This window comes from Polypterus senegalus, chromosome 18 (assembly GCF_016835505.1).
Source record: "Polypterus senegalus isolate Bchr_013 chromosome 18, ASM1683550v1, whole genome shotgun sequence".
NCBI classification, from domain to species: domain Eukaryota; kingdom Metazoa; phylum Chordata; class Cladistia; order Polypteriformes; family Polypteridae; genus Polypterus; species Polypterus senegalus.
Window position 1 is genome coordinate 42,201,367 of NC_053171.1, and position 26,371 is coordinate 42,227,737.

General features: G+C 37.2%; 1 protein-coding gene across 5 annotated transcripts; it reads right to left on the minus strand.

Moving 5' to 3' along the window:
* Nucleotides 1–5,618: 5,618 nt before the first annotated feature.
* cipca (CLOCK-interacting pacemaker a) lies at nucleotides 5,619–25,479 on the minus strand. 5 transcript variants are annotated; one of them, XM_039741942.1, is made up of 5 exons: nucleotides 25,253–25,479; nucleotides 22,323–22,442; nucleotides 19,882–20,087; nucleotides 16,516–16,688; nucleotides 5,619–6,950 (listed from the first exon to the last, which is right to left on the minus strand). In XM_039741942.1, exons 3-5 carry the CDS (start codon nucleotides 20,012–20,014, stop codon nucleotides 6,060–6,062), a joined length of 1,197 nt encoding a protein of 398 aa, XP_039597876.1. In that variant the 5' UTR covers nucleotides 20,015–20,087; nucleotides 22,323–22,442; nucleotides 25,253–25,479; the 3' UTR covers nucleotides 5,619–6,059. The 5 variants fall into 5 exon arrangements, with proteins under 5 accessions (XP_039597876.1, XP_039597878.1, XP_039597875.1 ...); XM_039741944.1 differs by lacking the exon at nucleotides 22,323–22,442 and having other exon boundaries at nucleotides 25,286–25,479; XM_039741941.1 differs by lacking the exon at nucleotides 22,323–22,442.
* Nucleotides 25,480–26,371: the final 892 nt, after the last annotated feature.

Below are 26,371 nucleotides of genomic sequence, written 5' to 3' on the forward strand. Positions count from 1 at the left end.
AACGGACATTGAGGATCAGCCCATCGAAAGCACAGATCCAGAATATTAGGCCCAAATCTTTAACACCTATTGCTTTAGGGACACGTCCAGCTGTTAATCTATTCTACAACACTACTACCAAACTCAAATGAAAGTGCGCAACATTCACTTTAAATTTTACACATACTGGAAATCCCATACAAAGAAGTGCTTCTTTAATCACACCAAGCAGTATCACTCAGTAATTGAAAACACATTCACAAAGTGGACTGCTAGCTCTTACTGACATCTGAGAAGAGGCCATTTATGGAAGACACTTAAACCCTTATTGCTAATTTTAGGGCAAAATGAAAAGCAATGAGTAGAACGTCATGTCATTTTCTAAGCCACGTAAACCAGACTAGAGTACAGGGAAGCGTTGGAGCCTATCCCAGCTAGCCCAGGCCACAAGGCAGGAACAAATCCTGGACAGGATGCCAGACCATAGCAAGGCGAATACTCGGGTCACCATTTCACCCTAACCTGCATGTCTTTGAACAGTGGGAGAAAACTGGAGCACAAAACGCAAACTCCACGCAAGGAGGACATGGGACACAAACCGTGGTCTCCTTACAGCGAGGCAATGGCACTAACACTGTGCCACTGTGACGTAGGAGCTTTAAAAAAAACAAAAAAAAAAAACAATAATAATAATAAAAACCCCAGTTACCTCACTGAGACACAGACATTGCTACACTATGACAAAGATATCTATAAAAATAGGATTTATGTATTCATTAGTAAATCAAAAGAAATACAATTTCTAAAAAATTCTTTCAAGGCTGCAATTCTGTTCTTTTCTTTTTTTACGCTGACATCACAACCCAACAGCCAGTGGCTTAGTGTAGAGAAATAAGGTGAAGATGCTACAGTTGTACTAATTGAAATACTTCACATTTTCCTCTGTAACAATTTATTATAATTCCCAAAAAGGAAATCTTTTCTAAATTACTTAGGACAATTTTCTTAGGGCAACTGGAAACTGCTTAGAATGGCTTGTTAAAAAAACAAATTGTAAAATTCTTTATAATGTTCTGCTTCTATAATCTGCCTATCAGACCAGCATTTACCAGTTAAAATACGTCAGGAGGCCCACCCAACACTACAATATGGAGATCATCATGCTGTAGAATTCTTGTTCTGGCCTGTGCCACTGTGGTAGGTGATACAACAGGTCGTGCATGAATGTCAAGATGTGTAGTTAAACAATAATTTAATTTAATAAAGCTGAAGTACTTAGACATGTTTAATTAATATATTTTTGGGTGTGTGTGTCCTCCAGCACTTTTCCCAAACACTATTACTGAAGCGGAGTAACCTTTCTAAACTTGCGTGGATGTAATGGGCCAGGAGTTCCAATTCCAGTGAGCTCCAGGATCCATCCAAAACATCTCCAACAACCGTGAATTTAATTAAGTGGACATATACATACATATATATATATGTGTATGTATATACATACATACATACACACACACACACACACACATACATATTTTATATATATATATATATATATATATATATATATATATAAATAAAAAAGTTCCTTACAAGTTCTTTGGTTTTTCCATCCAAATACACGAACAAACTGGACAGTCATGTAGCAGTGCAGAGTGGGCTCTGGCCAGTCACATTTAAATGGTTCATTACGTACCGCAGACTGACTGAATTTAACACTTCATATATGCAAAAGGTGGTCATGCGAAAACTGAAGGAAAACTGCAAAATGTCAAACTGATGATGCATTTTCAAAAGCATGACTGTGAAAACAACACGGGATAGATAATCAAGAATATACTTATTTAAAAAGAAAGCTTCTCAGTTTTCTGTTTATGAAAAAGGAGGATTGGGAGAAAATAATACACTTTTTTCCCCAGCTAATAAAATCACAATGAATATCACTGCTTTCTCATCTCTACAATAAACAACATATAACAATCTCTGGTATGAATGCATTACAAACGGAAGTGAAACTAAAAAGTGTATGAGGGGGTCAGACATTTCACACTTTTAAAGGGCCATCTATGATAACCCTACCATCTGAATTCAGACCATACAACTATCAAACATCTACTTAAGAAAATGGCTTATTCCTCAAGTTATTTAATGAGGAAAGTGATGTCGCATTCCTTTAAGGCCATTAAAACAATGGATCATATGACATTCGAATTTAATTTTCAGAAACATAATTTTGAGAAATGTGCTGGTCTCTTTGCTTCAACTCTATCATCTCAGAATTATTTAGCTAATGAGGTAGCAGAAGGTGCAACAAAAGCTGATACAATTTAGCACATATGGACGTGATGTTAGCTTAAACGACAGGAGTAGACTATGTGCAGTGTTCTTGCTTAATTAGACAACACATAAGATAACACAATACAAAAACGAATGTGGTTTTGATTTTTCTTCTGCAAGGCATTATTTCAGTGAGTCAGTTTTCAGAATATACAACCAGCAATACATAATCCTCCAAAATAAACATAACAAAAGCAATATAAGGCTTATGAAAGAATACAATACAGTATTGAAATTCTTGTTCCCTATTACCTTTTGCATGAAACAATTTAAAACAATGAAATTCTTTAAACGTGCATGAAACATTTCAACATTTTAACTTCCAGTCAGCATAAAGCCATACATAAAATGTATATGCAATGCACTTCTGCAGGTGTCCCATTTTGAACATTAAGACCATACATTTTTTCGTCCCTGTAAAGTGACCTTGCACAAAAAGTGGCTAAATTAAATACCTTTATGCAGCCAGCACGATGAGAAGTTAAACAATTATCAACAAATGTAACTACAAAAATGACATTTTCCCCGATATTGGGACATGAGGTCAGCAATCTGGCACTCTTTGTGGAGTGTGGGGGTGTGGAATAAAATTGAATAATCAATATCAACCCAAAATATAGTCAATAATCCATATTGACTGATATTTTAATTGAATGTTTTCCTATGCAGGTTGGTACGGTGGTGCAGTGGGTAGCGCTGCTGCTTCCTCGCAGTTAGGAGACCTGGGTTTGCTTCCCAGGTTCTCCCTGTGTCTGTCCAAAGACATGCCGGTTAGGTGCACTGGTGATTCTAAATTGTCCCTAGTGTGTGCGTGTGTGTGCCCTGCCCAGGATTTGTTTCCTGCCTTGCGCCCTGTGTTGGCTGGGATTGCTCCAGCAGACCCCCCGTGACCCTGTAGTTAGGATATAGCGGGTTGGATAGATGGATGGTTTTTCTATACATGTTCGCTAATCCTTTTGACCAACATGAGTGAAGTTATGTAAGGTAGTTGTTATTAAAAAGAATGCTGAGACACAGCAGCTCTGAAGTTCTAAGTACCCAAAGCTTAAGAAGTTATGTGTGAACATAAAGGGACAAAGTATTTATCAAGTACTTTTGTGTTCAAAAGTGTCAATGCACTGAAAAGTTGCATTAAATAACACAATGTATCAATGTAGTTTGCAGGTGATTTATTTCACAAGAAAAACACACACTGTGCACAGCTTACGTTTTTGGTTTCATTTATCCATATGCTGTTAACTTCAAGATAGAATGCAAAATAATTCCTCATCTTTCATATTATGCTACAACTGCTCTTTACATCTTAATCTGCAACTTTACATCCATCCACCCATTATCCAACCTGTTATATCCTAACTACAGGGTCACGGGGGTCCGCTGGAGCCAATCCCAGCCAACACAGGGCACAAGGCAGGAAACAAACTCTGGGCAGGGCGCCAGCCCACAGCAGAACTTTAAATACAAACACAAAACCAAAAATGGAACAGCTTGAACAGGTTCCATTTATGAGGCCTTCCCCAATAATATCAGAGACTCTGCAGTCCTTGTATCCATTCCATGATCTGCTTACAGAGCTTACAAAACATTTCAAATTAGAAACATCGGTTCCAGCCACTGACAACAAATAAGACTGGAGTTAAAGCACCTGCAGCACCCATTCCTTCATTTATACTCTCATTCTTTCAGATAGTACGGGCAATGAACAAACAGACGGATACAACAGCTTCGTAAAGGGTAGCCACAAGGCTCGTTAAGTCATTGACAACTGCAAAAAAAACAAACAACAAAACCGCTTTGCTTTTAGTAGTCCCATTAATGCAGTAAACAGAATTTTCTTTTCCATCTCATATCTATGTTCTTTATACCCTTTCTCCATCTTGAACACTGTACCACCCAGTTCCAGCCATTAAAGTGTCACTGCCCTTTGCTAAATACTCCACCAGGGTGGTAACTGTTCTTTGAAATTTGTGGCAAAAATTATAAACTAAAAAAAAAATCACCCACCCTATTCCTTTTGACACACTGCTGACTCGTTAGAATTCTAGCCTGGGCACGGACTGTGTGGAATGTGCACCTTTTCAAACTACAGTGGTACCTCAGTATACGTCCTTAATCCGTTCCAGATCCTTTGACTTATACCAAACAAATTTTTCCCATAAGAAATAAATGGAAAATGATTAATCTGTTCCCATGGAAAAAAAATAATTATTTAATAATTTTATATATTATTGGCATATTATACATTGATGGGGTTGTATAAAATAATTTAAAAACTGCTTAATACTAAAATACATACAGTAAATACAAAACCAATCACATAAAATAAATGAAAATTTAACCTCACTTTACTTTTTAATAACGTCTTTGTTTTTCACATTCATAGATATAGTCGTTCTTGGCATACGGTATGCAGCAGCCAAGTCCCGAAAACACATGCCACCTTCATACTTTCCAACAATCAATTCAAATTTACGTGAAAAGCACAAAAGTACGTGAAAATTCATAGAGTTATAGCACGTACTGACGCTTTGTCTCGAGAGAGGTAAACAAGGGTAGCGTGCGGGTTGTTCACTGAATGCTAGCAACTGGCATAGTGACACTCGTGGGCAGTCGTGGCTTTGTCTCGAGAGAGGTAAACAAGGGTAGTGCACGGTGTTCTAGCACGTGAGTCAGATTCCAAGCAAAATTTTTCGCGTCCAAACAGGAAGTATACCAAGTTGGACTTATTCCAAAGCGGATGTAAACCAAGGTACCACTGTATCTGCATTGGGTTTCCTTCCACATCTTAAAGATGTAAATGTCAGGTTGACGGACAATGCTAAACGGCCCAGAAGAGTGAATGCAACTGTGATGTTCTTACATCTACCCCTGCCAAGATAGCCCCTTGTGACTTTGAATTACGTAAGCAAGAGACACTCCTGTTTCACTAATAAATTATCCTCAGTCTCTTAGGTGAAAATTGTACACATTTCCTAATAAAAATGTATCATTTTGAAGGTGCACTTAAGTATTACCCAAGGGCAGACAACTAACAACCATTAAGGACATTTTGTGATTGAAAGTACACCATATAAATTCCCAAAAATAAAAAAATAAAAATTTCACTTCCATACAAAAGCAACTAGATTACTACTAGCATTCTTCAAAATGACTGTCATCATGTCAAAATTAAATTACCATAATCTTTTTTTCTAAGCTGTACATTACAACCAATAAGACAATTTCAAAAATACATTTCCACAAAATACACTATTTCCTTAGAATAAAAAAAAAGAATTCTGACAATGTACTATTATTATTAAAAATAATATTTAAATTAAAATGTACACATGGACTCCAACTTTGTCCTTTACTGTCAAATGATGAAAGGCAATTACAAAATGGTTCCCAGTGGTTAGTTACACACTTCAATAGGGTGTATACGTTATTAGGCACAGCTGTCAGAAACAGTGCATTTAAATTCATTTAAAAAAAAATGTGAAAAAGCAAAATTGGACATTGGGAATTGTTTCAAAGTTGTCAACATACAAGGTGCATCCAAGTGATCTGCTGCTTTACAATCAACTACAGGATAATCTATTTGTTATTATCATTACCATATCTGAAACCTAGTAACACTGAGATTTGGCAACAATCAACAGGACTGAAAATGCATTTTGCATTATGTAGCAAAACAATGCATCACTTTAATAAGGTCTAACAGAATACGCAAGTTTTTATTAGACAGCCATGACTGAAAATGATCACGTGTTCATAGCAGAATATTGTGAAGAGGGAGCTCCCTCCATTTGTTCATTACATCCATTTGGAGATGCACTTACAAGGTGGGTTGTCTTGAACATGGCTGTCTGCAGCTTGGCCAGTACTTCTGGGTCACCACTTTTAACAACTTCTAAAAAGAGGCTGGTGTGCTCTTTCAGAAGCTCCAACTCATTCTGGGTTTTTCGGCTCTGTCGTATTAACTCTTTAGTTCGTAAAGTGATGCCTAGCAATCCTGACTTGCTGAGAATGTTATAAGTATTGCAGAAACGTTTTCGTTTATTTTCTTTAATACGTGATACACTGTCAGTACTGTCCTCTTCACTCCTAATGTTTTTAAGATCACAGACTGAGGGGCAGGTAGATATGAATTCTGGTGGACTGGAAGACTGAGGCGACATTTTTTCTTGAAAGTAACTGGTTTCAGAAGGTTTGTCTATTACATCATTAGATTCATCAGTAGTTAAAACATCATCCTTTGCCTGGTGCCAGTCATGTGAAGGCTGCTTGATGCCTACATCATGCATGTTGACAACAGAACACTTGTCGACAGAAGCACTACTTTCTATGGTTATTGCATTATCTTCCTTTTCCCAATTATATGCTGCTGTTTTGCTTTTAGCTGGCAACTCCTGTGAAGAAGAGAAGGAAGTGGCCTTTTTCGATGTTTTATCTTCTGGATGTGGAGCTATTTTTGGATAGGATTTTAACAATGGACGATAGTTTCCCAATCTCTGCTTTCTCTGCTTCAGTATCTTTTGCTGGTTGCCAGGATTTGAAACAACAGGTTGCAAAAAGACCACCTGAGGTTGTGGGATCATTTCGAGTGAGGGATGGAAAGCCCAGGGTTTAAACTGTTGGATGGCATTATCTGGCTGAATAATAAAATAACAAAAAAATAATAATTGTTAACTTTTCACAATTAGAGATGCATGAAAAATGTAACAGTTATGCTAAACAAAAACAGTATTTACATTTTAATTATGCACACAACCTTTTTTTCCATTATACAAAGCAATTTTCCCAGTGATCACCATAGCAAAGTACACTAAAAACAAATGAAAAATAAGATTAAGAGGCCTTAAAACTTTATATATCTGCTTTATTTGTACAACAAAATAGATCATTTTTCAAAAATTATGCTATGTGGACCTTCCATTTTCTGGAAAAAATAACCAAGTTTTAGTTAAACGGTGTAAGTACTCGGACTTTCAATACTTTTTTTGCAGGCAGCATAATAGCAGGATTCAGGCTTTAAATCACTTGACAAGTGACTGTATATTTCACATTTTTGGATGCTCTTTCTATGTTATATTAATTGACGATTCTAAATTGACCATCTGTGTGCATATATGTACGTGTGTGTTTTACTAGGCTCTGTGAAGGAGTGGGGTCATTCTGGGGATGGTTCCTGCCTTGCACCCAACTTTGCTGGAAGAGATTTCTGGTATGTAAAAGCCATGACCTGGATTGAACATGTTTGAAATTGTTATGTCTATGCTTTGCTTGGAAGATGACCTTTACTCTTACCCCATATTATCTGGGACAACGGATTAGCAAATAGGTTCATGTGCTGATATATGGCCAACTGAGTTGTGCCAATTCATACTTATGGTTGAGGGCCAAAGGAAAACAACAGATTAATAATGTTTTAGAAATTGCCAAAAATAGTTGCAGTACTAATTCTTCTTTACTATTATTATCATTTCACAGGGTCCTACGTGTTTTCTGACCTTTTGGAGACCCTGTTAATGTTTTTGTTTTGATCAACGCTGCTCCCTGTAGCTAATTCTTATGTATTCGGCCTGCACTGCCTTCCTTACACCAGTGTTTCTGAACCTTTATGGTTGCCTTTTTAAATTCATCGCTGACCTCATAGAAGCAAATGCAAACTGGACCCTTGGTGAAAAAACTGCAATCAGGGGTCCCCCTTGGTGAAACAAGTTCAGTTAGAAACAGGGAAACACATAATGCAGAGCTTCCGAAACGCTTAGGTGACTTGCTGCGACCCACAGAGGCTCAGGCGTAACAACCTATACACTTTCTGATCAACATACGGCCAAATAACTGGATCCAAATAGAACCGTAAGTTGATGCACAACCGTATTTCTTCATAAATCAGAATTTTGCCCAATAAAGGAATAATTTCTGATCTTAAATCTCCCTTCTTCTTCCTTTACAATTTCATCTTCAGCTCAATTCAGTCCTGAAAAAAAATGGCTTAGGTTTTCAGAGTAAATGCCCTCTGCTGCTCCAAGTTTCTTTTCCAAAAACTTCTTTCCACCAGTTTCTGCTAAAGTTGTAAATCCATATACTCATCTCCAACTGTCATATCTATCTGGGCTAACAAATCAAGCATCTGCAATATAAGCATTTACCAGGACACCTTATTTCACATTGAATAAGAACCACATCTACCAATCTATCAAATTGAATCTCATATACAGCTTTAATTTAATATCCAGAAAGCAAAAAAGCACTGATTTTACCCATAAACTGATTCTATTTTTTTCTGATTCCTGATACCCAGCTGGAATAACCCCATCACCAGCATCCATGTCACACTTAACCCTGGCCTGAAAAGCACCAGTCCTAATAACCATACAGTACTGGAGGCTCTCTTGCTATATTACACTCCACTTTGAGCACTTCACTACCCATGCCAATAACATTTCCATTACATCCAAAACAAAACCCTAAGAGAATTTAGGTGTAAAGGAAAGAAAAAAACATACTGATAGTGGTAACATGTCAATCCAATGCAAAATAAATAAATATGGCTTTAAATGATGTGAATTTACTGGTACCGTTGAAGGACTATAAGTAAAAGCAATGGGGAAGGAGAGACTGAAGTGTATGTTGAGAAACAAGCAACATTTCCATAAGGGACTCAACAGCAAGCAAACACGCAGGTGTCTAACCCTCTTCACAGTTAAGAGAGAGGGTGAGGACAGAGAATGTTGGAACAAGGGCAGAGTTCTTCCTTGCTGACAGATGCCAGTGCAAGATCCCAAATTTAGGGGTAGATTCATGTTGCTTTTTCAAAGTCAGGTCTGACCAGTGAAACGTATCAGACCAGGGTATTTAATGCCTTGGAAAAACAACAATGCAATCTCTAGGAATGTCTTCTTATATTTAACTGTTGTATAAGAGATTATAGGAATGTTTAAGGAACACACAATGCCAATAACAGACATAATAAAATTTAAAATGTTGAAGGTGTGGCAGGCGGCTGGGTCCCATGGGAGCGACCATGGGCTACTCAGTACCTCCCCCGGGATGCTTGGTGGCAGCCTCCCTGGCTGACGATGGTGCCTCAGTTTCCTGAAGGGCTCCATGGGAGATGGAGTTCTCCACAGCCCTGTTGGGATCTGGGGTGGCCGCCAGGGCGTGCTGCATGGGTCCCTGAGCCTGCATGGTTGACTCTGCAGCTATTAAAGGGATCAGCAACCACCATTCAGGGGCCAGAGTCGGGAGGAGAAGGATGAAGCTTGACGGGAGGAGTGGTGGTGCCAGAAAGGGTGCTGTGTGCGATTTTTGTGCTTTTGGGACCGTGTTGTGGCTGGAGGGATTACGGAGAAGAGAAAATAAAAGTTTTTTGTTGCGTTTTACACGTGCCTCTGTGTGTGAGTCTGTGCCGGGTCGGGTGCAATATAGCGTTCTAATCTCACAAAGGGTAAAAATATAAAGATTTCTGGAATCCACTTTTTTGTAATTCTGCATCTCTCTGCTTATAAAGTGTTCTTAAATAAAACATTCAGATCTCAAAAGATGATATGCCTCTTCTATTTTATTTTCAAAAGCTTGCATTATTTTTTTTATTAGCCAATGGACTATAATTGTATATGCTTACTCTGATCTGTTAGTTTGAGTATACAGTACAGTGAAAAAGAATTTAGCCTCAGCTATTCTGTATTAATGAATATTTACCACAGTAAATGTGTTATCCCATTGCCAACCTAAACATAAGTCCTGTATGAAAATAAAAGAAACCCTGAGTGAAAAAACAATACAGAATTTTAATACATGCCCTATTTATTTACAAAAGAACAATGTATATGCACCCATGGTCTCATGTTAAAGAAATAACTGATTCCTTGCCATCTTTAGAAGGAAACAGCTGCAAGCAAATGTTTCTTGCAGTTATTGATCACGTTCTGCTCTGAAGTGCTGTGCTGTGCTGTGAAGACATTGTAACCCACTTCTCCTTGGTGAACTGTTTCAACTCAGTAAAACTAGCTAATTTTAAAGCATACATTGCTTGAGGCAAGTACTGTGTAACTCCACAATGTACCTTAGCTCCAGAATTTAAAAAAAATTGGAGTAGCATTTTGCTTCTCCTCAAACCACTAAGGTGGATAAACTCATGCGTTTCAGATCAGTGTTTTCCTGCGTGATCAAAAGAAGTTTAGCCAAGTGAAGGGAGGCCTGACATTTTCCCAAAGAATCTTCATATACTGAGAAAAATACATTCTTAAATTTACTTTAACTTTTATTTAATTGCAGACAGTATGACCCCAAGTTATTTCATATTTTGGTTCCTTTCATTTGTTACTATACATCCACTCCTTCATATCAGGCCTGCAACACATTCCAATGTATGAATAGGTATATATTAACAAATGAAATGAAGTCAACCAGACAAAACATGAAATATATCTTAGGTTTATACAGTCTGCGATGAAATAAAAGTCAAGATAAATTTATTTGCATTTTTCATACCTTCCCAACTTTTTCTGATTTGGGGTTGTAAATAATCACAAAACCTTAGCTTCTCTGCTTTCTACTCTTTTTTTTTTTTTTTTAATAGAAACCAAAAAATGTAATGGCTTCACTGAGAAGAAAAGGTTTTCATAAAGGAAACAAGAGAATTTTTTTTCCAGCTACTGAGGGGCTCTGCCCCCTGCCTGCTTTACTTGCCAAACGCTATGCATTAGCCACTTCGTGGCTCTGCTGCTCGTGTATGGGGAAGCAGATGTACAATTTAAACAGACTGTTATTTTGATGGGAATTGTTACATATGTATAATAGACTCAACTATTTTACATTACAGTGAGTAATTAACAATAGTAAAAAAAAAAATAGTAAAACGTAATAAATTGAAAGAAAATTATGTTTCATGTTGCATTAGGTATTCGTTGTGTTATACGTTTTCGTTCTGTTTGGCTTTGAAATTAACACGCAAGTACTTTTTAAACTTACACTTTTACTGTAAAAAACGTAGGTAAAAACAATATTAAGAATTAATTTTTCATCAATATCGCATTGAATTTGGCGTTACAATGCAACGTATAACAGCCCGTGAGTGACTATCGTTCTGTCTCTAATAAACCGAACTTTTCAAATGTTTGCCCCTGTGATTTATTAATTGTCATAGCAAAAGCTATTCTAACAGGAAACTGTAAACGTTTTAATATGAAAGGCATATCAAGATCTCCTTTGGTGTCTAATGTTATCCACGGAAGATGTACTACATTACGTTTTTCGGATACATCCTTCTTTCTACAGTAATTCGTGTGGTGGAAAATTGTTCCACCAATTTTGAATACAATTAATCTTGTCCTATTGCATAGCCCATCACTCAGATATAAATTACGTAATCACATTACGATACATCCTTCTTTCAACAGTAATTCGGCCGGTGGAAGACCGGACAGTGTTAATGGTTGCAAACATTCTACGGGATATTGCAAGTTGATGTTTTCATCTTCCGCAACATCTCCACCAACTGTTTTAGCATAGTATATTGATACACATTTAACTGCAGAGTAACTGATTAACAATTTTCGCGTTAATTTGTTTGACTTCATTTTTCGGTGCTAGGATTGCCTGTGTAATAATTTCTTCTGTTGACAACCCTTCGGGATGAAATTCTTCAATAAGATTTGGACATAATAAGTCTTTTATTGGGAACTTAAAGTGAGGAAAATGTAAAAATTTATAAGAGCTCAGAGTGCAGGAACTGTGTCTGACAAAAGTAATCACACAAATGAGAGGTGAGAGGACTGTGGGCATGGGCTGTTAACCAGAAATGGTTTAGAGGAGGGCAGGACTTGAAAAAATCTCTTGGCAATAGTCTTGTCTCACGATTTTCTTTTATAATAGAGAGAAATATTTTGCAATCAAGTTCTGAACGAAATGTGCAACGCAGTAAACTTGGATACTAGCTTGACAGCGAGGTATTCTCCATGTAATGTATGCATATATTTCCTATTATTGGTCACCTATTTAATTCCTAAAAAGTGTCAAGGTACAGTATGTTTAGGGTGACTGACAACTCTAAACTTAACCTCTAAGTTTGAGCATACAGCATAAACCAGCACAAATCACTGCTCTAATATGGTATATTACTAAAGGCCATTGTCCCACAATTAATTTCTGTCTTACATGGCTTCTGGTTTAACACATGATGCTTAAAACAATGAGGTGCAATTAAAATATTCAGGCCACCTTTATTAAAGTATTGCGGCATCTGTAAAAGAGAAAAAAATAAACAGATTCAGTGGAGCCAGATCTGATAATGTAGTGATCTAGCTTCTCCAGGGGAGTCCACTAGTGTAGACTGGCTTTTTATTCTGAATGTCACAGTATAGCTGTACCCTGCCACTGCCCATTAGACACTTCCAAAAACAATAAAACAAGTTTGTCTTTGACCTGCCTACCTCTTGTATGCTCTTTTACTTTGCTCGGTATTTTCCTCCTGTCACGGTTGTACCTACTGAAAAAGACATTAAATCCATGCAAGCTGCACATGCTGGCACCATATTTCATTGCATTGCTATTAATATGTTTTACTTTTTTTTACTTTCATTGGTTCTGCAAAGCTTATGACAAAGTTATGTGGGTCCCGTTTTGCAGCATTCTGCTAGTGACCATCACAATAAATGTATTGTGATTTATCTTGTTGCTGCAAGGACAGCTGTGAGGAATGGGAAGCAGCGCTGGAACTGCGCCTACGGGAGGGCACATTTTGTGAGGTTTCAGAACAGCCAAGTGACAGGGTTGTGCTCTTATGTCCAGGAGGCTCAAAATTTTGCTGTCTCTTCTACTTAAGTAACAGATGCCTTAATACCACTAGGATTTATATATTGCTTCTTTCTGTTACTGCTTGTTCTTACTGTGGCTGCCACTGTGGCTTTTACCAGAACTATAAAGATTTAAAAAAAAAACATACAAATATACATCTAACATCCAGTATTGTTAGCCTAACTTTCTTTTTAATTTTAATATACAAAGCTTATTTTACAGCAGTGGTCTCCATCAAAACCTACTCCCGTGTTCATTATCTTACAGCATGAAGTTATTGGAAAGAATAGTGGAAGCTAGGTTAAGAAGAGAGGTGATGATTACTGAACAGCAGTATGGTTTAATGCTAAGAAAGAGCTTAACAGATGCAATGTTTGCTCTGAGGGTGTTGATGAAGTATAGAGAAGGCCAGAAGGAGTTGCATTGCATCTTTGTGGACCTGGATAAAGCATACGACATATGAGGAGTTGTGGTATTGTATGAGGAAGTCGGGAGTGGCAGACAAGTATGCAAGAGTTGTACAGGATATGTACGAGGGAAGTGTGACAGTGGTGAGGTATCTGGTAAAAGTGACAAATGCATTCAACGTGGAGGTGGGATTATATCAGGGATCAGCTCTGAACCCTTTCTTATTTGCAATGGTGATGGACAGGTTGACAGACGAGATTAGCCAGAAATCCCCTTGGACTATGATGCTTGCTGATGACATTGTGATCTGTAGCGAGAATAGGGAACAGAGGTGGAGATACGCTCTAAAGAGGAGAGAATTGAAAGTCAGTAGGAATAAGATAGAGTACATGTGTGTAAATGAGAGGGAGGTCAGTGGAATGGTTAGGATGCAGGGAGTACAGTTGGTGGAGGAGTTTAAATACTTAGGCTCAACAGTACAACAGTACAGAATAACAGGGATTGTGGAAGAGAGGTGAAAAAGAGTGCAGGCAGGATGGAATGGGTGGAGAAGAGTGTCAGGAGTAATTTGTGACAGACGGTTATCAGCAAGAGTGAAAGGGAAGATCTAAACGATGGTAGTGAGACCAGCCTTGTTATATGGATTGGAGACGGTGGCACTGACCAGAAAGCAGGAGACAGAGCTGGAGGTGGCAGAGTTAAAGGTGCTAAGTTTTGCATTGGGTGTGATGAGGATGGATAGGAGTAGAAATGAGTACATTAGAGGGTCGGCTCAGATTGGACAGTTGGGCAAGATTGCATTGGTTTGGACATGTGCAGAGGAGATATGTTGGATATATTGGGAAAAGAATGTTAAAGATAGAGCTGCCAGGCAAGAGGAAAAAAAATGAAGGCCTAACAGAAGGTTTATGGATGTGGTGAGAGAGGACATGGAGGTGATGGGTATGACAGAGCAAGATGTATAGAACAGGAAGATATGGAACAAGATGATCCGCTGTGACAACCCCGAATGGGAGCAGCCAAAAGAGGAAGACGAAGAATATTTTCTATGTGTTATTGCTTTGCAGGGAACTGGCCGACAGGTTAGGAATACTGTATCTCACTTATGGGGTGGGTGGGTGTACATACATAAAACAAGCAATTTGCAGCAATGTCCATATTTCCTAACATACTCAGAGCAGATACTGCATTCATATTATAACAAAGTCACCTAGAGTGAATTAAGCCGTTTTTGTTAACCACAAACAGAGACATTGTTGCCGTTTCACTCCCAAAACCTCGTGCAGCATAATGAAACTTGCGCAGCATCTATCCAGCATTGTGTAACTTCACTGGGGACCCCACCTCCTTGATATTCGAATGAGTGTTAGTGCTTTGTGGCATTCACCGATTCACGGGGAGCAACAACCCCAGTAAACGATCATGTGTCCTAGCTTTGTGGCACCCCTACTGGATCAGAATGAATAAATCTGTTTGAAACTTGCACATATGTTGTTCATATCTGCTCAGCTATTAAAAAAACATAAGTGGTGTCATGTTGGCAACAAAAAAAGTTTCAAATTTGCAGCATTTCAGATTTTGGAATTTTAGATTAGGGATATTCATACTGTAAGTTTTCTCATATGAGAAATACCTGGAGCAGAACAGACCTCCTAATGAGATTAGTTTTCTCAGGTGGCCTGGGAGTATCTGGGATTCTGGTCTGAGCAACTCAAGCTTTAACCATCACACCTCTTGCCAGGTATTGCTAATGATCTAGAATCTTGAGAAGTATTACCATGTGTTTTCTCTATGAATATATTAAGACAATACTATGAAGTAAAACATGTTAAAACAAAAATATCAAATACTTTAATTTTAAAATTAAGTTGAAATATGAATTGCTGAACTGTACTCATCTCTTCCACTGGCTGTCTGTAACATCTAATTTTGGATATATGGCAGGACTGCTGACGTGAGTTTATTTACAACAAGCACAAAATCCCAATATGATTACATTTAGCTTTTCATGAACATTCACACATCACATACTCAGATTTTTCTCCTTGTGTGAAGAGAAGACAGATGTATAGATAACAGCTAAATAACTTGTTGTGTCACTCATCTCTTTGCTGATGTTCCCCTTTAGAAGTTTAGATTACTGTGATAAACGTATTACAACCAACTTTTATCATCGTGATCAATTTCAAGACATATTAATTAAATACGAAGCTGGGCAATTTAAGGAGTAGGTCACCTCTGCGTTACACTTTGCAACTCAGACCTCACTGCACAGTTGCCACCAGCATGTGTAAATTAGAGCAAAGATTTCTTATGAACAACATTTATTTGTTTAGTGGACTAGCTAACATCCACAGATTATCTATATGATGTTAACTGGAGCCATTTTTTTCTATCAATTGAATGCTTAAATGAAAACTCTAAAAACAGTAAAATCAGTAGTTGAACGTGCATTTACTGAGCAGAACCAGTATACCATTTTACAGCATATTCCAATTATTTCTGGTGTGAATATGATTTAACATATAGTCAATCATTGCCTGTTCAGAGGTTTGCTTCATTCTTATATTAAAACAAATTAAGAATAGTACTAGAATTTTTAGGAACATCACATTGCCATGATGACACTGTATCCAAGTTACCAACCATGCATAAATATATTGGGATAAGAAGTCAAAAAGCGTCATTAATCACAGTTAAAAGATTCATGAGTACGGTAGTCCTGTTATCCATAACATGTATATCAGGACTTAATCATCCCCAATATATCTTTATGTGCACAGTGTAAAATTTAATATTTGAATACTTTACTAACAAAATGAGATCTCCATGATCAGCCCAAAAGTTGGAGTAACTATTCAGATAGTGTATCCATCAGCTAAATTAACAGTCTTACTTAATAAGTAGCTATTATTCTTATTTATTTTATAATATGGTTGAAGTGGTATACATTTCATATAACAGCATAGATAAGAAAGACCATTTCTTTTTAAAATATTTACTTACATTTTTCAGAAGAACATTGTTCATAACAATCACTGGTGACAGTCCTGGGAATGTGCCACCAATAACAGAAACATTGGCTTGCTGTGACCAAGATCCTACATTCTGAGGCAGGTGCTTCTGTACATCTTCAGAGTCTGTATGTTCCACTGTACTGAGATATTCTGAACTTGCATCTGGAGTTAACAAAAATAAATAAAAAAAAATATATATTTTTTTGCTTTACTCACAAATTCCTTATATTCAAATATGTCACAATCATCACAAAAAAACTAAGCACTGTGGCAAGGTTTAAAGGTGATGTATAGACTTAAAATATTTAATCAGTATTCTATAAAAAGGTCTCGAGGAATTATGCAGGATTTGTCCAAAAATAATCCCCAATAGAACTAAATATAAACATGTCAAGTTTCAATTTCAAGGGCCTAATATAGTGGTTTCTATTCCAGTCCTGAGGGGCTTGTGGTTGCATGTTTTTGTTGTAACCAGCTTTACAACTCTCAATCAACCCATTGTTTAATTAGCTTGTCATTTCTTCCAACTGCATTTAGAAAACAGCAGTACGTGATCTACATTCATCAGCAAAATGCAATTAATTAAAAATAAATATTTACTTTCTGTGCAGCTTGACACTTTCAAAAATTAAGTTTTCTATATCTTATTGGAATACATCCAGAACCTTTGTGGAGGGGAAAAAAAAACACTAAATTATACAGTTTTTAAGATTTTCATCATCATCATTATGATTTTCATTCCACCTTTCCAGGTTTTCTGGTTATTTAAGCTATTATGTCCTAGTAACCAAGCTTGGGGGTCTATTACTGAAGTAGTAGCAGCTCTTTATCATTCAGTTATCTGTACCCATTTCTACTTCATCTGTTACTAATTATCAGTATTAGGATATAAAGTAATATAGCAATAAAAGATGAATTAATAAGAAATTACAAAACACCAACAAGAACTTAAAATTATGTCAGAAATATGATTGCTTATTTAATTTCTTATGTATGCAAATCTTGCACTACTAGTCTTTTATATATACAGTGGAACCTTGGGTCACGACCGTAATTCGTTCCAAAACTCTGGTCGTAACCCGAAGTAATTTCCCCCATCGGATTGTATGTAAATACAATTAATCCATTCCAGACCGTACGAACTGTATGTAAATACAGTGGGTACGGAAAGTATTCAGACCCCCTTCAATTTTTCACTCTGTTATATTGCAGCCATTTGCTAAAAATCATTTAAATTAATTTTTTTCCTCTTTTTTTAACTCTGTTATATTGTTATACTGCTCATCACTTGTCCAATACAGTCCCCACAGTAAAGCATGGTGGTGGCAGCATCATGCTGTGGGGGTGTTTTTCAGCTGCAGGGACAGGACGACAGGTTGCAATCGAGGGAAACATGAATGTGGCCAAGTACAGGGATATCCTGGACAAAAACCTTCTCTAGAGTGCTAAGGACCTCAGACTGGGCCGGAGGTTTACCTTCCAACAAGACAATGACCCTAAGCACACAGGTAAAATAACGAAGGAGTGGCTTCACAACAACTCTGTGACTGTTCTTGAATGGCCCAGCCAGAGCCCTGACTTAAACCCAATTGAGCATCTCTGGAGAGACCTAAAAATGGCTGTCCACCAATGTTTACCATCCAACCTGATAGAACTGGAGAGGATCTGCAAGGAGGAATAGCAGAGGATCCCCAAATCCAGGTGTGAAAAACTTGTTGCATCTTTTCCAAGAAGACTCATGGCTGTATTAGCTCAAAAGGGTGTTTCTACTAAATACTGAGCAAAGGGTCTGAATACTTAGGACCATGTGATATTTCAGTTTTTCTTTTATAATAAATCTGCAACAATTTCAAAAATTCTTTTTTTTGTCTGTCAATATGGGGTGCTGTGTGTACATTAATGAGGGAAAAAATTAATATAAATGATTTTTAGCAAATGGCTGCAATATAACAAAGAGTGAAAAATTGAAGGGGGTCTGAATACTTTCCGTACCCACTGTATATTTTTTTTAAAGATTTTTAAGCACAAATATAATTAATTACACCATAGAATGAACAGTGTAATAGTAAACTAAATGTAAAAAAAATTAAATAACACTAAGAAAACCTTGAACAACAGAGAAAACTAACACTGCAAGAGTTTGCGCTATAGCGCTACGAGCTGCTCGCTAAAAACACTTTTTTTTATGAGTTTTAAGCACAGGAAAAAAATGAACATTTGAAAAATCTGTAATTTAATAAACCACCAAGAAAAGTAACATTGCAACAATGCACGCTATAAACCGATCGCTGTAAACAGAAGTGAAGTGGAGGTTAAAACTTCATGAAATACAACGAGGTTAAAACAATGCTCGAATCGGTCTCTTTAAAAACAAGCCTGGTGCATTCTTTAACTGCCTTCTCGGCCTTATGCGGCCAGCTCGCACGCTCTCTCTTGTGGGTGTGTGTATGTCTCTCTTGCGTGTGTCTGTGTGTGTCGCTCTCTTTCACTGCACAGGGAATGCACAGAGACAGACTGAAGACTTGCGGAAATCGGCGCGTACAAACCGAAAGGGAAACTGGCTTGTTCCTATACCGAGTGTGTAGTCGTGAACAGATGCAAAAGTTTGGCAAATTGTTTTGGTTGTAATCCGATTTGTATGTGTTCAGAGATGTTTGTGAACGTTTACAGGAAAATACAATTGAAATTAATCACTTAGAGCTGTACTCACTGGTTATGAAACCGGTTGGAAATTAACATGCAGCCACAAGGGTACTCCAAAATTCGGTTTGGAAACCACTGCTCTAATATGTGGGGCATCTCGTTTGTTCTGCCTGCTTGCTACTTTGTTGTTGCTCTCTACTTAACAGATATTCCCAGTGGATATTAACAACAGTACCTGAACAAATGATATAATTGAGCTACTTAAGAAAAGCCCTATATTCCAGCTTCTTACACATTAGCAAACCAGTATGGTATGCTTGAAATACAATAATAATGGAAATTCTCTGAACAACAGGCCTATTTTAAGTATTAAGTATTTCAGAATACTTTTTATTGCAAAATCCACAAATAATCATTTTTATTTCTGAAAAAGTGTAACAATTGTTTGGGGTTCAACAAATTCATCTGTATGTACTGGTAGTTGAACATGTTTTATTCTACTTTAAACTATAAATGAACACTGTTCATAATTTTGTGTCAATGCAATATGTATATAAAAACATACCTTCCATGCAGATAATTTAACACCGTATATTTTCCAAAAGACATGTTTCACCCAGAGTAATGCAACATATTTTTTATAAATCAAATGAAGTATCATGATACAAAGTCAAACACATTTAAAACAAAAACAGTTCCAGACTATTTTTACCTGAAAATCCCGAATCTCTGTCCAAGTCCCTCTTACTACAGTGTGCATGTGGATGTCTCTTCTTTTCAGTCATCTCCGGGTGCTGTCTTTCATTAGCCCTCTTGTAGCTTTCACATCTAGATTTATTATTCATTGCTTTTCTCACTTCTAGAGGTTTGTTTGTTCAGAGGAATCTTGCAACTGTCATCTTTATATAGCTTGAATATCTTAAAATAAGGAAAAAAATATATAGTTTACATTCATTACATTGAAAGTAAAAATGCAAATGTTGAAACCAAAATCTTATACTTTTAACATCTAATCAGATAAACTATTTCCTGTTTTGGCAAGGAAGGGGTAGAAGTAAAATTTAATTTTGACTAAGATACATACTCTATCTGAAGTCATACAGTATCAGAAATGTTTGAAACACAACACACATACTTATAGCTAAATATGAATTATTGACCATTTTCACAAATCTAATTAAACCTTAAAAAAGGACAATATAGCTATAAAATACATCAAGAACAGGTATGAAAAAATATGTAAAATGAAAGGCCATGAAATTAAACCTTTCAACAAATATTTAGAAAAAGGGGGAAAAAGAATCTGTGTTCAAGGATATCTGCAGTGGTTGTTCTGTGTTTATATCAGAAAAGACTGAGAGCATTGCCAAGGGCAAAGATGACTCAAACAATGAGCCTGTAAATGTATATAAAATATACTAAAAGCTACAAGCACATACCATACAAAAATATGTATTTAATGCACATGAAAAAAAAAAACTCTTTAATTCTCACAGATGACAGATAACGTGCTTTAGTAGAATGATCACATGTACAAATTCTGTATTGGTCAACCATAACCTGTATTGGCCAGGTCTTTGCCTTACATATTTTCTTCTGAGAGGACCATTAAGATGACCCTGACCTAAGCAGGAAAAAAGGTGGAAATAGTTTGAATAGGTGGGTGATTGTATTATTCAGTCCATGTGACAAAGAATTGACATTGGTGTCTAGTTATAAATTATAATTACCAAAAATACATTCAGCTATAACAAAGAAAATTGGACTGTAAGCTAAAGAGGCAAAAATGAAGTGTGTAGACAAAAGAACATGGCATCACATAAGTCATCAGTGAGGTCCCATAGACAGATTTGTGCTTCTTCATAACTTACATGAAGAACACACATTCACACAGATAAATTAAGTTTTTGATTATAAATTGTATCAAAACTAAAGAAAACCCAAAACTATTTATAGGTAAGATTAGGCCAATAAGGAGTTGTATCAAAACTAAACAAATATGTGCAAAAAGTGATTTGATATTGATAAATAACAAGTAATACCTTATTAATACAGGATAGACCTTTAAAAACATCTGCATAATATACTGGCCTGTGCTACGCGTCAGTCACTTCGCATCACTGCTGCTCTCGTATGTGGATTTCACTTTCTCCGAACAACAAATCTTTTAATTATTGTGGATACGCCTCTTCATTGGGAAGGAACACTACTCTTCTCTGATGGTAGCACGAATTAGATGATCTACAAGTCTCCGACTTAAAGTTTAAATCCGAACAATATATTCGATCTCTTTTTGTTGTTCCATTATTTCACCAAGTAATAATTTCCATTTGCTTGCGCTAATGCAATCTTTACTATCATTTTTTGAGACTTTTGAATTTTAGTACTTTCGTCATCAATAACCTTCTCTGCATGAATATCGCGCCAATGTTTTTTAATTCTTTACGACATTATACTTTGTGATATACTCTTTGTCTTTTATTTCTGGCCCCAGGCATGGTTAGATCTCTTGGCACACAGTCTTGTCTCGCGGGACGTTAAAGTATCTCTCTGAAAAAGTAACATCTTGTCCCAGGATTTATTATTATAATAGAGAGATATGCATTAAACCATTTCAAAAATAGAGTGGCAAGGTGTGACAATAGTTCACACTACAGTCAACCTGTAAAAACAGCAAACCTGTATTTACAGAAATTTTCACTCAACCTTTGGCTTAAAGCAAAGTATCTGTCTGTTTCATAATACCACTGTGCCTAAGAAGCAAAATATTTACAGTGTAAATTATTACAAGCCAGTGATGCTGACCTCTGTAAAAAGTCATCTGAATGTCCGATTCTTCAGCATCTCAAATATGTCACAGATTTTCTCCTTGATCCACTACAGTTTTCTTACCATGCCACCAGGACAGCCGAAAATGCAGTAAATATGGCTCTCAACTATCTCATCTTGCAGCATTCATAGTTTCCAGCTACTTATTCCAACATCTTATTTGTGAATTTCAATTCTGCATTTAACACAATAATACCAGAGCTTCTACACAGACAATTTCTCAGTATGAATCTGGACTATGCCGCATTCCTTTGGAACTCAAGACTTTCTAAGGAATAGACATCAGACAGTGAAGATGGGCAAACACCAGTTGGGGCTCCCGACCTAGAGCACAGGGCCTCCTCAGGGCTGTGTTCCGTTTCCTCTCCTTTTCTCTTTTTATACCAATGACTGCACCTTCAGCGACTCATCTGTTAAACTGCTGAAGTTTGCTGAGGACTCCACCTGGATTAACATAATGACAGAAGGAGACATGGTGTCATATCAGAGGAAGGTGGATCAACTGGTCATTTAGACCACGCTCAACAATCTTAACATGAACTCCCAGAAAACTCTAGATATGACTGTGGATTTTGGGAGTTATTAATGATGTCACTGTGAACAAGGTGAAATTGTTTAAATTTCAAGGCCCAGCTATCTATCACTCATTATCAGAACTGGAATAAAAACAGAACTGCTCTCATCACAAAAGCTCAGCAGTATGTTTTTTTTTTATCCACCAACTTAAAAAGTTTCATCAGTCCCAATCAGTGCTGGTACAGTTTTACTGAGCAGTTACTCAAAGCATCCCCACTTCTTCTCCATAACAGTCTGGTATGGAAATGCACCTGCACACTCAAAATATAAACTGCAGCATATTATGGCGCTTTTCCACTGCAGAGTACGGCACGACACGGTTCAGTTCAGCTCACTTTTGGGGGGTTTTCCACTGGGAACAGTACCTGGTACCTGGTCCTTTTTTTAGTACCACCTCAGCCGAGGTTCCAAGCGCCAAACCGTTACCAAAACGTGACGTGTAAACTCTGCTGGTCACTGATTGGCCGGAGAAAATCGTCATTACTGCGTCACTGGCTATTCTTTTCTTTAAAGGTACACACACGCGGAAGTTTGTGTCCCGTCTCTCCATCGCTGGACGCAGTTTGTTGCATAAGTGGATGAATGTTTCTTCAGACATTAAAGTTCTCCAGCCACTGAGTGTTTGTAAAACCGGGAACAATCACATCCCACCACTCTGAAGCACGGTTAAATGTCCAAACAGATGGTCTGTTGCGACTTTTTGCAAAATGTGGAAGATCTGTAATATACAGAATCAGCATTTTAATGTTACACTGGCAGTTAAGTTAATTTTATGCTTTGCAACAGTGATAAAAGTTAGCTAGTGTTGTGCTTTTTTTAGATGCTTACCCTTGCGGGTCATCGAGCTAAAGTGTTGTCGTTGTCTTCGTGTTGTTGTAAAAGTTCCACGGTGTCACGGCAGTAGAGGCGGCGTAACTATAACGACACGTGAATAATCCCGCCCACTCTAAAACGGTACTAAACTGCAGTCGAAACGCAAACCGAGCCGAACCAAGGTGAGCTGTGCTGTACTATGCAGTGGAAAAGCGCCTTTATTGGAGAGGAGGAAAGATTTTAGGCCTGAATCTGGACTCCACCGAGGTCCTGTATACATCATGGGTTAGGAAATGTGCTGGAAATATAAGCAATGACTACACTCAACCTGGCAACCATCTCTAAGTTATTACCATCCAGTTACTGAAGGCAAGAACTATGAGACATGCAGTATAAACAGATACTTTCCTACTGCAGCCACTATGGTTAAGCACATTCTTAGATTCATCTTTGTTTTCTCCCGATTTCTAAAGTCCTCCTTATTTTTTTTTTATATTTTCTGTTAATAACAACTTACTTGATGTATTACTTTGTAGGGGTGAAATTCTACTGATACTGTTTTATATATTATGCGTTGTGCAATGTATTTTTTTTTACTACTAATGTATATAAATGTTATGAAGGTGCCATGTATTCTTTACTGTGTTATTTGCTTGTACTGTACTTACCTTGTTATGTGTAGGGATGTAACACCAAGAGAAATTCTTACAAACTTTGCTGCCTGGCAATAAATGTTCAAGTGTTTAAGAATCCAGCATTCTAGGTTTAAACACCACAACCGGTTGCTCCAAGTGGGGACTCAGAGGCGGCACATTCTCCCAGTGTCAGTGTGATAATTTTTCCTTGGGTGGGTACTCTAGTTTCCCTCCCACTTTCCATGGACGTGTTAGGTTAAACAGAAACTACAAATTGGACTTGAAAGAGTACAGGAGAATAGGCCCTGCAATGAATTTGAACCAAGTAACACTGTACATAAATTACAGAGTAGCTGTGATGGCTCCAGTAGATCCATGAGGAAATAAATAGGAAATAAATTTTGAAATGCAAATCATCACCTCAGATATCTACGCAATGAAAAACATCTTACAAAAAATATTCACAGTTAAGATTATAACAGTTTATAAGCAAACCTTAAAAATCATCTTTTTGATATTTCCTAAAATAACCCTACCTAGACTCATATCTTATAAAGCTACCGAAATGGATTATGTTGTCCTTTGCTAACGCCAAAATGTCCTGCTATGCTCGGTTTACATAAAGTCGCAACTGCGTCATATGAACATATTTGTTATTTAACCGTATTGACCAATTATTGATATATCTTAATTGCACATACCGTGACTCATTATTAATTTACGAATAGTGCCAACTTGTAAAATTCTGAACACTAAAAATGTACCTTTGAATCACGGATTTTGAAACGTTAGACTGCCACTTCTGATTTTTCTCCCAGACATGTGGCCAAAGTATGTTATGCAGTTCAATCGATAACCCCGCCCCGCCTCCGTCTTATCCGCACAAGACCTCTTGGGCACAGGCTACACGGTCATTACGTCACATAACAAGGGAGCTCAAAGATCCCAAAAATCAGACAGGCTACATCGGTTATTATAACAGAAATGACAACAGTAAAAATAATACAATGTGAAAATGACAGATACTAACTCCACCGTGGGTGCCACATTAGGAATATTTGTTCGTAATGACTGGAAACCAAAAAAAAAAAAAAAGAAAAGCACCCGATCACTCAGCAGTGTCGTCATCAACCTAAGGATGTGCCATTAAATGTTGTTGCATCCTAGCGTGCTAACAAACAAAACAACGTGGTGTCCGAATTTAAATACAAATATTTGCAAGTTCAGTACCTGTACAATGCTCCTTTGCAGATGGCGACTAACCTTCTTGGCCCGTATGATCCGAAGTCCTACGATACCCCACTTTGACTTACGCAGAGTGCTTCTTATTGAACAACAATTAACCGAAATGAAACCTATTACGACAATAAATAAAAACAAACAAAAGCGTGACCCATCGGGAATTGTTTCTTCTCAAAAGCAAACGAACACCAACGAATCCCAGACAGTACGTAACACTCGCGATATCTAAGGTTTTTTTGCAGCATACTGCGAGATCTAGTTGCCCGAGAAACGGGTAGCTGCCATCAGAAATGGAAGCTACGATTTGCTGGCGCACTTTACCCACGTGATGTAAAACGTGCCCATGCAAACGGGCAGTCTGTGAGTTCTTGCTGATTGCCTCAATGAGTGATTTGGGTACCAATAGGACACCGGCAGGGACATCAGGTGGGCGCGGATTAATAACTGGCATATGCTTTTGGTTTAGTTTAGTTTAGCGGGCTTTTGTCGTTATAGAGGTCTTCCTAAAATCGTTGCTTTTATCACTGAATATTTAAGTTGACACGGCCATCAGCTTATAAGTCTATTTTAAGTTTTATTTTAATTGATTTGTTGTCCGTGTTCTGCAAAAGGTGTGGAAAACAAGACTACATATAAAAAGCTTCAATGTTAAAAGATGAAAATACACTTGTAAGTAAAGCCACTATTACCGTAACCTATAAATCTGTATCTTCCTTATGAAAATTAAAATTATAATTATTGCCAAGTACCGAATATTATTTATAATGATATCCGTTATGGAAATATTATTTTGCAGTAACAGTTTATTATATTTCTGCATATAATGAATATGAACTTTAAAAAATTACAGGAGGACAAAGTAAACAACAGGTGCAAACCACAAAATTACTAGATTAACCACACTACCTACTGTTCATTTCAGTTCAATTTGATTGTCCCAAGAAGGAAATTTTGTTTGTCAGCAGGTTTTACAGAGAGACCATAACATAAAATGAAAAACACACTAAAAAGAACAAATCAATCATGAAATATAAACGTAGTATACATGACAATAATATAGCAGTGAACATGATACGGTAAAGCACTACATCAAACATATTCAACATA

Bases quoted from the DNA above. Each gene is read 5' to 3' on its own strand.
- cipca (XM_039741944.1), bottom strand. From the start codon at position 20,014: ATGAATAATAAATCTAGATGTGAAAGCTACAAGAGGGCTAATGAAAGA. The intron at 16,689-19,881 runs GTAAAAATAGTC...TGTTAACTCCAG, and splicing joins CAGAGATTCGGGATTTTCAG to ATGCAAGTTCAGAATATCTC. The intron at 6,951-16,515 runs GTAAGTAAATAT...TTTATTATTCAG, and splicing joins ACAATGTTCTTCTGAAAAAT to CCAGATAATGCCATCCAACA.